A 15,430-nucleotide genomic window follows, 5' to 3' on the forward strand; every position below is an offset into this window, starting at 1 on the left:
TCCTGTCCACCTTCCCAGCCACACAAAGCGAGGCTTGGAGATGGCTGATGCCTTTCATTCTTATTTTGCCTGCCTTACCTACTTTACCTAACCCGACGGATACTTCACTTAGATGGAAAGACCCTATGTAGCTAGAATGTGCCAGTATAGTCAAAACATTGAGGCTGACGTAAGTTTTTGATCTTCTTGAACGCCGAAATATGCATAGGTAAGGTATGTCCAGGTACCTTAGGTACCTTACCTTACCTTACCTTACCTAAGGTAGGTCAAAGTGGAAGTCGGGCAGGTGCCAGACACTCCTTATCGATAAGATTGTCTTATCCGTCGGAGCTCGATCCAGCCGAACTTTTGCCAGGTCACCGCCAAACCACGCTAGCCTGGTTTCGGCGTCTACTTTCCTCCAATCTTTCACATTGCCAACAAGCTGCAACCTTCCAATTTTGCGACCCGTTCCGTCTTACAGGTAGCCAACATCATCAGCTTCACTGTCCCGCGCAGCCATCAGCGACCTTCGATAGCCGACTACGAACGACTGGACTCTTTCAAAACTTTCTTTCGCGACCGTTTATCGATCTTCTACGAGCCGGAACACGCCTTCCTCGCCCGCAATACCCAGTGTCTTCGCGCCTAGGACGACCTGGTAGCTCATAGCTACCACGACAAGCGCCACACGGCGAAGTCAATTGATATTGAGGTTCTCAGTTAAGAGCTTCGTATTGTGATCATTGCGAGAAACTACAACACAGATTCTTCGGAGCGCCCATCATCGCAATGGATCCCGAAGTCCCGCAGAACGACCAACAATTCGAGGGTGCGTCTTGGGGAGAAGATGGATATGAAGAAACAAATGATATACAGCATAGCGACGAACAAAGTCAAGATCCTGCCTTCCCACTTGAACAAGCTGCGAATGGTGACTCAGAAGATGCTGGCGAATATGACCCAGAGTCGGTCGCGATAACTTCAGTTCCAGAGACCGCAGAGCCCAATCCCCCCGCCGAATCAACCCCAACTCCTACCGCTTCCACATCCATCAAGTCGAAATCAGGCAAACCCAAAACACAGGGAGGTTTCCTAGTGGGAGACTCCGATGACGAGGAGGAAGATGCGCCTACTCCAGCATCGAACGCTGTTCCTGCTGTTCCTGCCACGCAGACTCCCATTGCACAAAACCCTCCTTTCCCTTCTGCATCTACTCCTGTCCAAGGCCAAGTGAGCGCCACTCCAGAGCAGGCGAGCCAGGGTGTCCCCGTGCGAGCGCCAAGTGCGGCATCGAGTACGGCGCAGGCGCCACCCCCTCCAGCAGTGCAGTCTGTTTCCAGCAGAGACCCGAACGATACTTTTGGCATCTTGGAGGACCGCGTGCAGGAGGATCCAAGAGGGGATATGGATGCGTGGCTCGCATTGTTCGCCGAGCATCGACGCTATGACCAGTTGGATGAGTTGCGCGCTGCCTATGAGCGATTCCTCCAGGTTTTCCCCCAGGCTGTAAGTGGAAATCTGCTTGTGTACAGCGAGGTTTCAAACTAACGCAAATTCAGGCCGATATCTGGGCCGACTGGGCACAGCTCGAGTTGGACTCCAACCGCTTCCAGGACGCCGAAGCGCTTTTCAGCAGGTCCTTGGTCAATGTGCCCAATGTTAAGCTTTGGACCGTATACCTCAACTACATCCGCAGACGATACGATTTAAACAACGATCCCAACGGGGAGTCTCGCCGAATCTTGAGCATGTCCTACGATTTTGTGATTGCTTCTGTTGGCATTGATCGTGACTCGGGTCAACTGTGGAAGGACTACATCCAGTTTATCAAGAGTGGCCCAGGCCAGGTCGGAGGCAGCGGTTGGCAGGATCAGCAGAAGATGGACCAGTTGCGCAAGGCCTACCATCGCGCCATCACAGTTCCCATGTTTGCGCTTACAGACCTGTGGAAGGACTACGACCAGTTCGAAATGAGCCTGAACAAAACGACCGTAAGTTACTTGTTCTTCGGTAGATTGCTATTGCTGACAACACGGTAAGGGCCGCCAATTCATCCAGAAACGCTCGCCTGCCTACATGACAGCCAAGGCAGCAAATTCTCAGCTTGATCGCTTGATTCCCAGGCTCTCGCGAACTTCGCTTCCTCGCCTGCCTCCTGCACCCGGCTTCCATGGTGACCAGGAATTCATGGAGCAGGTTGATATCTGGAAGAAGTGGATTCAGTGGGAGAAGGAGGATCCGTTGGTTCTCCTGGACGAAGAGCCTGAAGCCTACAAAACTCGCGTGCTGTATTGCTATAGGCAAGCGTTGATGGCTCTTCGTTTCTGGCCCGAGATGTGGGTGGACGCAGCAGAGTGGTGCTTTGCCAACAACATTGCAAAAGATGGCAAGGAGCTGGGCCTGTCTTTTCTGACAGACGGCATCGAGGCCAATCCCGAAAGTGTATTGCTTGCGCTTAGACATGGAGACCGTGTGGAAACGACCTACCCGGCCGGAGACGATGATGCTAGCAAGGCTGCCCGCGCCAAGGCAATCAGGGAGCCCTACAGCCTCGTTCTCGACACTTTGTACGCCATGTCCAAGAAGCTCAAGGAGCGGGAGGAAAAAGAGGTTCGTAAGATCGAAGAAGCTTCGGCCCAGGACCCGAACATCAAGGACTCAATCGAGCGGAACGATGACGATATCGATGGCGACAATCAGCCCGGTGAACTTGGAAGGGAAGAGCGCATCAACGCCGTGAAGCAGGGATTCTCGGTACAGACAGATATGCTCAAGCGCACTATTTCGTTCGTGTGGATTGCGCTTTGTCGGGCTGCTAGGAGGACACAAGGCAAGGGCAATACGACTTCGGGTCTTCGTCAAGTCTTTATCGAGGCCCGAGGTCGTGGCCAGCTCACCAGCGATGTCTATATCGCCGTTGCGAAGATGGAAGCTCTCATCTACAACGACCCAGCCGGCGGTAAGATCTTTGACCGCGGTGCGAAGCTTTTCCCCGAGGATGCTAGCTTCATGCTCGAGTACCTCAAGTTCTTGCACTCCAAGGGTGACACAACAAGTGAGCTCCCTCTTCTTTCATACCCAATGACTTCATACTGATCCATGCATAGATGCCCGTGTTGTCTTCGAGACATGCGTCAACCGCCTCACACAGAAAGAAGATAAGAAGGACCAGGCGAAGCAACTCTACTCATACTTCCACAAGTACGAATCGCAATTTGGAGAGCTCTCCTCCATTGCTGAGCTGGAGAAGCGCATGTCGGAACTCTGGCCCGCTGATCCCAGACTTTCACACTTTGCAAACCGTTTCTCAGTAGACACATTCGACCCCATAGCCTACCGCCTTATCATCTCGCCGGCTGTTCAACTGCGGCCAAAGATGCTGATTCCGACCATCGAGCAGCCGACCTCAGTTCGGCAATCCCCAATGGCCTTGCCGGTTCGTCAGACGGCCAGCCCGGGCCCACAGTACATGGGCGTTACAAACTCTCCAAAGAGACCCTTTGCAGGCGACGATTATGAAGAGCTCAACAGGCCACGAAAGCTCGCCAGGGGAGAATCCCCTCTTAAGGGTGCCGCGGGCCGTCGTCTTGACCAGCAAAGACGCAACCAAGGAGCGCCCCTTTCCCGAGACATCACTTTCCTCTTGGGTATCCTACCACCGGCTCACTCTTATGCTCACTCGCCCAACGCATTCCGCTTGAGCGCTCCTAATCTCGTTGGCCTGATTCGCGACACCCCTGTGCCTGATTACAGCGCATGGAAAACCCAACAAGAGCTCGGCGCTCGACAAAACAACGGTATGCAACCCCCTTCCCACAGCCGACAGGCATCTGGTGACTACGCTGGGTACGGAAATGGTGGACGAAACTCCCCCCAGAGAGCCCTCAGTCCATACGAAGGATCGGGTAGGCGCCTGGCATCATCCGGATACAGGAGCTCTCCCCTCCGACCTGGCTCCAGTGGCGGACATGTCGACGCTTCTGCATACCGACAGGACGTGCCTCAGCAGGGGCAGATTCCATCAGCGGCTTCGTTTGACGCGAGCGCTTCTTGGGCACCTGCTAGCTACAGCCAAGCACCAGCACAGCAATATGGCAAATATCAGTATTGATCTTGGAGCTGACGATTGGATTCAGGGGCTGGTTTCCGAAGGGGTTGGCCCTAAGTTCGATGTCTATCACAAACTCGGCCGACTACATTAGTCGATATCTGGTGGCTCATCAAACATCGGGATGATGCCCAGCACACTGTGTTGGGACCTTCCTTTTGATATTGAGCTTTAGTTCATGATTTCGAGGGCAATGATTCTCTCACGTTCCTCAAGGGGACTTTGGTCGCAAAGTCTGCGACATCAGTGTTCTGTATAATACAAAAAGTCTTCAAGGGGCTCCGCATTACTGGAGGCGTTCAGGGCGGCGGCGGCGGATACTTCACTCGTGCGGCTCACAGAAGTAGCACACACTTTTTTTTCGTCAAAAAGCATACGCCACGGCATCACGTTCGATGGCTAGTTCACGCGATTTGGGGGATGGGGATGAATGGCAGACGGCTACATGGGATGCCACGTTGAGGTTTCATCTAGTCTGCTTGGCTAGCCGCTTGAGTAATTCAAAGAAATCTGCTTTTGACATGCCACTTTCTCTAACTGTATGGGCTATAAGAAGGGGACTCCTCCTACGTTGACCGGCATCCTGTTTGGTCACCCGCTTGTGCACTCGTGACATACCTTGATCAAGGCACGCGCGCAATATCACCGTGTGAAGCTCCGGATAACCGTCCTCCAACAGGTCTGAGACTTGGGTTCTCATCCCAAGGTATGTTGCCCTTGTCAAGGAGTAATCTCGCAGCAAGGAAAGCGATGGATGGCTCAAACCCGATGGCACCAACCCGAGACTGTGAAATCAAATCAAAGCCCACTGAACCAGAAAAGAGTGTTCAGGTCCCTTTACGTGCAGTTCTTTCCCTGAAGCAGTACGTAATAAAGGTTCCGTTCCGATATCTATCGTCCCTAGAAGAACCGGGTATTAAGCAGCAAGTAGAGCATCCTCTTGGACGGTGGATCCACCGTCGACGTCATTAACCTCACTTTCGTTCGTTCATGGCGTTGACCTCCATGATAAGACTGACGTGGTGTTAAGGTCCGTCTATGTCGAAGACTCGCACCTTGGGGTCTATTCCGCCTTACTTCTTAGATCTTCCTGATTTGACTAGGTCTACTTATATTAAGAAAGCTACCTCTGCTTTAGTGGTCGGACTGATTTGGAGTAGCTATAGTATTATTATGCTGATAGTTATGTCTCGTAGGGTTTCTCCGATGCTACATAGCTTAATACCGTACTTAGTCGTGCCCTTGACGGGTAGTAATGTCCTGGGCCGTTTTCTAGACTTGATTTTAACTGCGGTACGATCGTGATGGTTGTCTGCATTGGTAGGTGACTGTTGGGGTGATGTTTGTTGTCTTTGTTTTCCCTTCGAGGCTTCATTTCCTCCCTCCCTAATAGGGCCATAGAGTTCGGCTTAGGTAAACATACGATCTAATTTACCACCTCACATCAATGAAATAAGTTGCCGCTCAGCACCCTAGCTCTATTCTTCTTCTTCCTATCACTCTTCCTGTTGCTATTCCTGTTGCTATTCGTCTTACTTTTCTTGTTGTCCCTTCTTAGTTTGCATGTATTCCTGAGAGGGTACGCTTTTAATTATACGAAGATTATTGGAATAAACGTGTTGCTAGGCCCTGATTGTTGAGTGATGCTTGTGTTCATTCATCTCTTTTCTTGACCTGTGAACATAAGTCATGGTTGTAGACACAATCACGCATGCCATCACTTACAGACAATCTGATAGCTCATAGCTTGACAAGCACATTCTGTTGTCCATGGATCGATCTGTAGCCCTCATGTAGACTTGTAAATTTTGTCGTAAGCCAGACTTTGTGAAGCTGGCGGTTCTGGTGACGCTCATGACGATTACGAGCTGGCAAACCCCTCCCGGGAGAGGGACCTTCCCAGTATGTTTATCCAAAAATGAAGCGAGACTCTGGCTGGCGACCAACAAGAGACATGTAGGTCATGTCGGCTACTAGCACTGATAGACTAATAAGCTTCGTAATAGGTGGAAAGCAGGGTGGTTTCACACATGGGATGCTAGAGGCTTTGAACGTGACTATCTCTTTACTTTCAGTATCATCATCATAAGGCAACAGCATTCATGAATAAGACGAGCAAGCTCATGCCTCGCGGTCGAGCCTTCTGTAAAACAAAATGAGTCGGTGATACCTTCTAGGCCACGAATATTCGGTCAATTCGAGGTCTACGTGTTGCGCTCTTTTGACCGTAGACTGCGTATGAACGTGCGGATTGCCCGAGAGTCTAACGCCCTTATTATGTCTTCGAAGCCTTGAGCGTTCTCTACTGGGCTCCTGATCTCCGGTGTCTGGAATATCTCGGTATGGTCATTACATGGTAGCATCATTTACGAGTCTGGCTCTGATGTTCATAGCTATGCCGTAGCTTACTATTGGCGACGTACGTAGACTGAGTGGCATATGCCAATTCCATCATTTGCTGAATATTATCACCCGTGTATTCTATGCCATTCTGCTATCACGCTACGTCGTGAATAAGGCGTTCATGCCGGCGTTCTCAGCGCCTTGATGGCCATCTGGCAGGAGCGAAGCATCGCGATCTTTTTGATAGTGACTTGAATGATTTCATTCTGATATATGCCCGGCCAAAGGTTGAAGATCTCATTGTTTTCACCCTCCTCACATCCTAAAGTGAAGTCTTCATATCCTAAATCCCAACATCTCACTCTCTGGCCATCGATCCTTCCTGCTACTTCTGCTGCTTCTGCTGCTCCTTCTCCAAAGCTACGCAGCCGATTTCTAGATCACTCCCTCACTCTGGAGGCTATATAAACCCACCTCTCGACCCTCTAGCCTCCAGGTCTTCTTCTTCTCCTCCACACACACTCACATCGCAATAAGATCTTGCTTACCCAAACAATCAATCAATCACAATCACACACTTCATTCAACTTCAACTTTCAACTCAGGTAAGTCTGCAACATATTCATGTTTGACACACCTCACATCTCTGCACATACACCACCGAGATACACCCACACGTATGATTTTGCTGCCATATCTTCCTTCCCAAACCCACATGCTGCCTCCTTCCTCCTAGTAAAAAGTCTGGAAATATCCTCCAGCGGATCTACAAAAGGCCTTTCCCTTCTCTCCATTCAACTTCTTCTTCTTCTTCTTCTTCTTCCTCCACACATCACTATACTTTCTACAACCCAGCCTCACTGCCAACCTACTTCAACACAGACAAGGTACCTTGCCCTACCCATACATCTAACCTACCTAAGGTACCTCTCCGAAGGTATCTCTGGACAAAGGTACAAGTTCCCAGCGCTCCTGCTCTCGAAATTCGTTCATTCTCCTCAAATTCCTTCCTTCCTTCCAGGTCACCCATTCTTGACTACCTCCTTCCTCAAACGCCTTTGACAGTTGCCGACCTAGGCAGCTACAAAAAGGGCCCTCTTCCTCTTTTCCCTCTTTTACCCTCTTCTTCCTCTTCATCTACCTCTCAACATCGTCTACCTCTCAACCTCGTCTACCTCAGCGAGCATCATACATACATTCACTGACCACAAACAGCAACATCTGCACAGCAATTCCACAATCTCCACGACTAGACAGGATGTCTTCCGGTTCCCCTAGCCGTGGTGGCCCTGCCAGCCCTGCCAGATCCCGCTCGGGATCTCAGCCTAAGCATGGCTTCGGACCTTCCATGGGGTTCGACCCAGCGAAGCCCGAGGGCGGTGGTCCCAGCAAGGATCACGTCAACTCTCGTATCGACCCGCCCCCGGAGTCGTACCTAAATGCCGGGGAGACTCCCTTCATTCGCAGACCCGGTTACAATACCTCTGGCAAGATTATCAACTTGGAGGTCAACCAGTTCCGCGTGAAGCAGTGGAACGACAGGATGACCATCTATCAGTACGATGTGTCGATCTCGCCCGTGCCCCTGAAGTACAACGTGGTGTTCAAGAAGGTTTGGGACTCTCCGCCTGTCCAAACCATGCTGGCGAAGTACAAGACCCTCTGGTTGAACGATGGCCGCAAGTTGGCTTGGTACGTCATCCTATTCTGAATGCCTATCTCCTCTAACACAAGTTCAGGTCGTCGGTTCCTATCAACCGTGGCGAGGAGCGCTTGAAGGTTGACCTTGACGAGGGCAAGCCCGTTCGTCCCAATGCAAAGCCGCGCGACAATTCCTTCTTCTTCGTCATGAAGGAGACGAAGAAGATCAACCTGGCGGCTCTTGAGGCATACCTAACCGGCAAGATGGACTGGGACAGCACTGTTCTGGAGTGCATGAACTTCCTCGACCACCTAGTCCGCCAATTCCCTAGCGAGAATCTTCTCTCGATCAAGCGCAATTTCTACAACGAGCGCAATCCGCAGACCATGGATCTTGGCCCCTGCTTGCAGGTCGTCAAGGGTGTCTACTCGTCGGTCCGGATGAACCAATCGGTTATTGACAAGTTTGGTCGAGGGCTCGGTCTGAATGTCGACGTTGCCAACACGGCATTCTGGAAGGGAGACAAGCTGTTGCATCTCTTCGTCAGGGACTTTCTGGGTACCTGCGATCGCAGATGGCAGGGCTTGAGCCCGCCGGACATCGCCAAGATCTTGAAGCCAGTGCGCCAGCAGGACAAGAACGGCAAGACGGTACTCACGATGTCAGATGCCTTCAAGCACCTGAGGAAGCTGGCGAAGCTTCGATTCTGCCCCAAGCACCGCGGCAAGGAGAACTGGGACAAGTCCTACACCATCAAGGGGTTCGCATTCAACCCAACCTACGGTGATAGCGGTGCTACTACTGACAGTATCGTCTTCACGAACAACGGCGAGGAAATGAACATTACGAAGTACTTCGACAAGACCTACGGTTACAAGGTTCTGTTCCGTGACTGGCCCGTTGTCGAGACCGCAAAGGCGGGCTTCTTCCCCATGGAGGTTTGTGTGGTCGCTGCTATGCAGCGCTACAACTACAAGCTTGACCCTGATCAGACCTCGGCAATGATCAAGGCTGCTGTCACTCGTCCCACCCAGCGCAAGGCGGACATCATCAAGGCGAAGAACCAGTTAGCATGGAAGGAGGACCCCTATCTCCGCCAGTACGGTGTTGTCTTCGAGGACCAGATGGCTAAAACTATGGGCAGCTTGCTTGAGCCCCCGAAGATTCAGTACGCTAACAATGTGGTCAGCCCCGTCTTCTCTGGTCGCTGGGACTTGCGCGGCAAGAAGTTTTGGGTTCCCAACCGTGCTCCTTTAGCATCCTGGGGTATCGTGATTCTCGAGAACTCAACCAACAAAGCCAGTGCTCAGGCCTTTGCACAGACATTCAAGCAGACTTACACTGGCCATGGAGGCAAGATTACTAAAGATGCCGTCGTGATTGACAGCGAGGCCCGTAACAACAATGTGGCTGAAGCAATTGCTAGGGCATATGCCCAGGTTAAGGCGAAGACCAATGCTATTCCGCAGCTACTCTTCTGCATCTTGCGGTTCAACAACGTTGGCTCTTACGAGCGAATCAAGAAATCCGCCGATTGTCGATTCGGCTTGCTTACTCAGTGCGTTCTTTCACGCCACGTTGACAAGAACCAGGCCCAGTACCATTCAAATGTGGCTATGAAGGTCAACGCGAAGCTTGGAGGCGTTACCTGCCGTATCCCTCACCCGTCCGGTCCTTCTAACAAGAACCCTCCTTTCTTTAAGGAAGTCACTATGATGATTGGAGTGGACGTTTCCCACGCAACTCCTGGAATCGACGCTCCCTCGATGGCAGCGATGACCATGTCGATGGATGCTGACGCTACTTTCTACTCGGCTGCTGTTGAGACCAACGGCTACCGCGTTGAGATGCTCTCTCCAGTCAGTGCCCGCACTTTCCTTGGTCGTCTCATGCCCACCTGGCACAAGCGTATGGGCCACCCTGCGCCTCCTCCCCACATTGTCTACTTCCGTGACGGTGTCTCTGAGGGCCAGTACTCACAGGTGTTGGAGTACGAGGTGGGAACGATGAAGAACATCATCAAGAACATCTACCCCACCGCCAAGCAGCCCAAGTGGACGGTCATTGTGGCTACAAAGCGCCATCATATTCGATTCTTCCCTCAGAATGGAGACAAGAACGGCAACCCTCTTCCCGGAACTGTCCTTGAGAAGGAGGTCTGCCACCCTTTCTGGTGGGACTTCTACATGTGCTCGCACGTGGCCATTCAGGGAACTGCTCGCCCTGTCCACTACACCGTTCTGGTGGACGAGGCGAAGATGGGCACGAATGATCTTCAGCGCATGATCTATGGCCAGTGCTACCAGTACGCTCGCTCGACGACCCCTGTCTCCCTTCACCCGGCGATCTACTACGCTGATCTCGCCTGTGGTCGTGCTCGCGCACACGAGAACATTGCTACCTCTCAGGGCTTCCGCTCCGGCCCCAAGGCGACGGAAATGGCTGACGATTACGGCTCCCGCGGTCTTAGCATGTTCGAGGGCGAGCGTCCCACCGAGTCCCTTCCCCTGCTGCCTCTTGGTGGCAGTGGCCCTGACTCTGACCCCCAGGCATCTGACATGTTCAAGAACACCATGTGGTACATCTGAGTACGCATATCAGAGATTCCAATGGGCGACGACTGAAGGAAATGCGATGGAGTGAGTGGTGATGATGGGAGAGGCAAGCATGGATAGTTGGCAGTTGAGGGAGGATTGCGGGAGAATGAAGTTACTAGTTCCGGGTCAGTCAGGAGGATTGGCCTCAATCGAGCGAAAGTAGATAGGATTACCTGGGTGAGCAGGCCCTGCTCTGCCGAGCCTAGATAGCGAACGTTACCATTCACCAATTGCAGAGACCTTTCATGGTGATTGTGAGTTGTTGTTCCTCAGCAAAATCTGACAATCAGACTTAAGATGGAAGCTTGCTGATGCTAATGTCAACGGCAAGCCTAGCATCAACCATATCCAAAGCCACACACACACGCGCGCAATGTAAGAAGAGACTGGTTTATGTACGATTTCTTGATTTCTTGGTATAGTAAGTAGTACATGACCCTCGTAGACCGACGCTGAACAACATCCATCCCTACAAGTTTGTAGTTGGGAAAACCCGATCAAAACGCTTCCCCTCCTTTCCCACCCTATAGGTAAGTACCTTACGCGATACGAACAATTTTGAAGCAAATGCCACCTTGTTCCCGTCCCCGTCTCCGTTCCCACATACACAACATCGATGGCTTCTCGGATGGCTTCCGACGCGACGTGTGTTCGACAGGGCTCCACATGAGCTCTCCGCTTTCTTCCACGGAAGCTTCGTCCCGAATGACATCAATGCAACCACTTCAACTCCACCCCCGCCATTGCAAATCCACCTCCACCTTTCCGATCGCTCGGCACATTATAGCCCGCGAATCGAGCGGATTGGCTTTCTGATAGCAGTTATACGACATCACTGAAAGCAGATACACTTATTTCGCAGTGACGGTAACGCTGGGAATCGAGAGGTTCTCGCCCTTGCCCGAGGCGATGGGCATCTCGCGAGCCTTCTCATCCGAGCCAAAGTTGGAGCTCGCGCGCCGGCTAAGCGTGAGGCCTGACGTGGAACGGGCGCCCGGGCCGTAGTTGATGTTGCTCGCCTTGTCGAGCGTCTCCTTGCACATGCGCAGGAACACGGCGCCGAGTTCGGGTCGGTGCAGAGGGATCAAGCTGAAGAACAGGGAGGCGGTGATACGGAAGAGGGTCTTGCGGTGCAGGCGCACAGAATATGTCTCCTCGAGGAAGGTGAAGAAGTGCTCCTGGAGGCTCTCGAGGAGGTCTGAGTCGGCCTCGTCGAGGAGGGGCTTGTCACTGTCGAGAGCGTCGCGCAAGTCATAGTTGTTCGCGCTCATAAACAGGATGTGGTCGTAACCGCAGAGAGACTGGAGGACCTTGCCCAAGTCGTAGTGGATGTCACCCTCGGGCGTCAGAGTGTTCTCCAGCTGGCAGCGCACATCGATGAAGCTGACGAGCTTTTCGTCCTTGGAAAGAATGGCGTTGCTGAAGACCGGGTCACCGTGAATGACCTGCGCGTGAACACCCTTCTCCTCAGCCTCGTACGTGTCGAGGAACTCGTTGATACGGGCGAAGAGGGAGGCAGCAAGGGGACCAAGTGCATCGTACTTGTGCTGGTCCTTGTAGTAACGGCTGCGCAGCTTCGAGCCGTAGTTTGCGTAGATGTTGACGCGGTTGTTCGCCCGCGCGAGGGAGTGCTCCTCGAACTTCTTCTCTAGGGCACTGGGAATATTGAGCGTAGCCTTGTCTGTGCTACCCGTGGTGTGGACGGTGTGGAGAGCCTTGAGGAGGGAGATCAGGCGACCCTTGGTGATGGATCGACCGACCAGGAGGTGAGAGAAGGTCAAACCACGGCGGTTCTCCATGGTGATGTTGTAAGTGGTGGTGTCGGGAATGTAGTCCACGTTATATACGGTGGGGAAGACTTGGGCAATCTCGGCGGGCATGTGGGAGTAGAAGAAGAGCTCGCCGAGAATGTTCTCAGACTTGCTCGACTTGATGACCTTGTCGCCAATGATCTGGATGGTGTTGAAGTCGCGAGCAGCAATCATGCCGGCCTTCTTGGCATCGTCGCCCGTCGCAGCATCTTGTCCGATCAGGGCAGCTGGGTCCTGCTCGTCCAAAAGCCAGCCAATCTCACGCATAGTGTCGAGGTTGGCGTTGACAGCCAAATCGTCGACGTATACATCGGCGTAGGGCTTGCCGAAGTGGATGTCGTGGTATGGGATCTCGTACTTGGCCAGCTGGGCAAAGGTTACAGGGCCGACGTCAGCCAGCACTGAGCCCAAGTTTCCGTGATGTGTGCGCATGCGGCGAGCCGTTTGCTGTCCGAGAGTTAGCACAAAGTTTTGGAAAACTGCAGGAAGCCACAATCTGCTTCCTGCTTGCCAAGCGCCAAGAATCGACTTACAATGATGATGTAGTGACCAGCGTTGTACAACTGCTGGACCAGGCGAATGTTCTTCTCGATGGGAGGGCAGGTGGAGTAGTCTCCGGCCACGGCGGGCACACCGACCAAGGTCATGTCGAGATCGAAGCAGAAACGGCGCTTCTTCAGCTTGATGGGCAGGTTGGAAGTATCCGTCTTGAGAAGCTTCAGGAGGTCCTTGAGCTGCTCGGGTGTGCCCACAACACTGAAGTCCTTGGTGCTGACAGGCATGCCCAGGTACGGCACGCCGTTCTGGATCATGAGGGCGATCATCTGGGAAGTGTAGTACTCGCCGACCTCTGAGCCGTCGGGTCTCTTCATGTCGAGGTTCTGGGCAGCCCATGACTTGAGCTGACCCGCGGACGGGAAAACGTATGCGCCAGTGTTTGCCTTGTTGGAGATGGCCTTCTTCTCCTGAATGTCGACAATGCGCTCCAAGCCGTCCCTGTCATAGTAATCTGTTAGAACCTGTATCTTGGCTTGAATAGGTTTGTCCGCTTTGCTCCTGATGGCCACTCACTTGGGTTCTGTCTTGATGTAAGAGAAGATGGGCTTGTCGCCAACGTCGGGGAAGTAGAAGCAACCGCCGTGGCCCTTGGGCATGTTGCGAATGTCCTGGAGGACATCGGCCCAGTAGATGGTGTCGCAGTCGAGAGAGACAGTCTTGCGCTCGAGGTGCTTCTTGGTCATGCTCTGGGTGACGATGTAGAGCTACGAGGGATCGTCAGCGATGCGCTTCCAAGCTTGGCTTCGGCCCTCCTCGGGCGGAATTGCGCAAGGGCGGAGGAAGAAGAGACAAGAGCGAGGGTCAAAAGAGCAAGCAACAAATCTCAAAGAAACTCAGGGAAGAACTGACCGTCTCGCTGGCACCCTTGGTCTGGTGGCGCAAGCGCAGGAGTCTGAAGTCGATCTTGGAAAACGTCTTGCTCACGAGCTGGCCAATTCTGAACTCGTCGTCGACCTCCTCGTTGATGGCCATCCACAAGGTGTCGCCAGGCTTGAGGCTCAGGTTGTCAATCAGCCATAGCAGCATGGGTCGGCCGACGATGTTGATCAGGGGCTTCGGGTAGCGGTAACCCTCCTTTGCGAAGCGGGAGCCAATGCCGCCAATGGGAATAATAACATTGATGGGCTCGTGGTTGACGTCGCCATTCGCAGCAGCGCCGTTGGCGGCTGCCTTGATCTGAGGGGCCATTATATCGGATTGCTACGATGAACAGATGAAGCTCTGTTTAGTCGAGGTGAAATTTGCCAGTTGCGAAAAGCGAGCGGAGGGACGACGAGAGAGGTTTCGCAAGTCAAAGTCGGGCAAAGGTCCGAGAAATTCGAGGGAGTGGCAGATTGTCGCCAACGATGGCAATGTCTCTCTGAGCTTTTGGGTGGAACCGTGGCGGTGAGACTGCAGCACCACAACCAAAGAAGAGAAAGACGGTCTGCTTTGTTGTTGCTGGAGGGGGAAAAAACCAATAAGTGAAGAAATGCAGGAATTGCGAATCTACAATATCCAGTCCAGCATGTCACAGAAGACAAGGAAAAGAAGCGATGCTAGAGAAGGAGGATTTGCGAAATGTACGAGGCCAAGAGAAGAGGGTCGGCCGACAATGGGGAAAGGTGTCCCTCTTTCCCACCTCAGTTAAAAATGGTACGTACTCTGTACTTGCACTAGGTAGAGACAGCCGTCGGGTATTCGTAAGGTACGCACCTACAGGGCTCTGGAAATTTACACAGTTGGTACTTCTTACCTCATGGAAGATGGAAGCTCAGGGTCGTGGAGACAATATCCCGGTAACAGCAAGCAACAACAGATGCGCGATCTCGCCCTGTGTAGCCGTAGCCGACCGACCGTCCGTACGTACAGTGAAGACCAGGGGGGGCAGAAAAAGGTTCGGGTCCTCTTTACTGCGAAAGAGTCTGAGAGAGCGAAGAAAAAAAAAAGTCGCCTTTTGCTATTTTAATTTTCTCCAACTGGAACAGATCCATTGCGGGCGGTAGCGGCCCCCAAACCCCATTAGGGGACCGACCTGGACCTCCACTATCCCCCTCCCTTGTTCCTGTACGCCCTGTACGGAGCTGTGCCCCTCCTCCCCTTGCCTCTTAGACTCATTTTGGTAGTGTCGAACGGAAAGACGACAAGGATAAAGGGGCTTACTCTTCAGGGGTCCGTTTTCTTCTTCACTTTCCTTCCAAAGTCTCTCTTATCGGGCCTCAGCCGTGCAGCCTGTCTCGGCACGTTGAAACTGGCAACACTGGTCTGGACCTACTGATGCTGTCCTGATAGTACACCATATCACCGTCCACAGTGTTTCAACGAGATCGAGTAGCAGTACCAACTCGCCAATCGAATGACTGACAGACAGGAGACAGCCACAAGTACCATTTCCAGACACGAGGTGACA

At 52.7% G+C, this 15,430-nt stretch overlaps 3 protein-coding genes across 3 annotated transcripts; 2 read left to right on the forward strand and 1 right to left on the reverse strand.

Annotated features, from left to right (window-relative positions):
* Positions 1 to 771: 771 nt before the first annotated feature.
* Positions 772 to 4,093, forward strand: CABS01_05052 (mRNA 3'-end-processing protein RNA14; the record flags this gene model as incomplete). The annotated part of the gene is made up of 4 exons (XM_060538422.1): positions 772 to 1,488; positions 1,542 to 1,973; positions 2,023 to 3,037; positions 3,090 to 4,093. 4 exons carry the CDS (start codon positions 772 to 774, stop codon positions 4,091 to 4,093), a joined length of 3,168 nt encoding a protein of 1,055 aa, XP_060405594.1.
* A 3,598-nt stretch (positions 4,094 to 7,691) lies between these two features.
* On the forward strand, positions 7,692 to 10,663 carry CABS01_05053 (piwi domain-containing protein; the record flags this gene model as incomplete). Its single annotated transcript, XM_060538423.1, has 2 exons — positions 7,692 to 8,125; positions 8,173 to 10,663. The coding sequence occupies 2 exons, from the start codon at positions 7,692 to 7,694 to the stop codon at positions 10,661 to 10,663; spliced, it is 2,925 nt and encodes a 974-aa protein (XP_060405595.1).
* An 860-nt stretch (positions 10,664 to 11,523) lies between these two features.
* Positions 11,524 to 14,229, reverse strand: CABS01_05054 (capsule biosynthesis phosphatase; the record flags this gene model as incomplete). Its single annotated transcript, XM_060538424.1, has 4 exons — positions 11,524 to 12,930; positions 13,017 to 13,479; positions 13,555 to 13,745; positions 13,891 to 14,229. The coding sequence occupies 4 exons, from the start codon at positions 14,227 to 14,229 to the stop codon at positions 11,524 to 11,526; spliced, it is 2,400 nt and encodes a 799-aa protein (XP_060405596.1).
* Positions 14,230 to 15,430: the final 1,201 nt, after the last annotated feature.

The sequence above is a fragment of the Colletotrichum abscissum genome, assembly GCF_030869225.1.
Source record: "Colletotrichum abscissum strain IMI 504890 chromosome Unknown Scaffold_10.1, whole genome shotgun sequence".
NCBI classification, from domain to species: domain Eukaryota; kingdom Fungi; phylum Ascomycota; class Sordariomycetes; order Glomerellales; family Glomerellaceae; genus Colletotrichum; species Colletotrichum abscissum.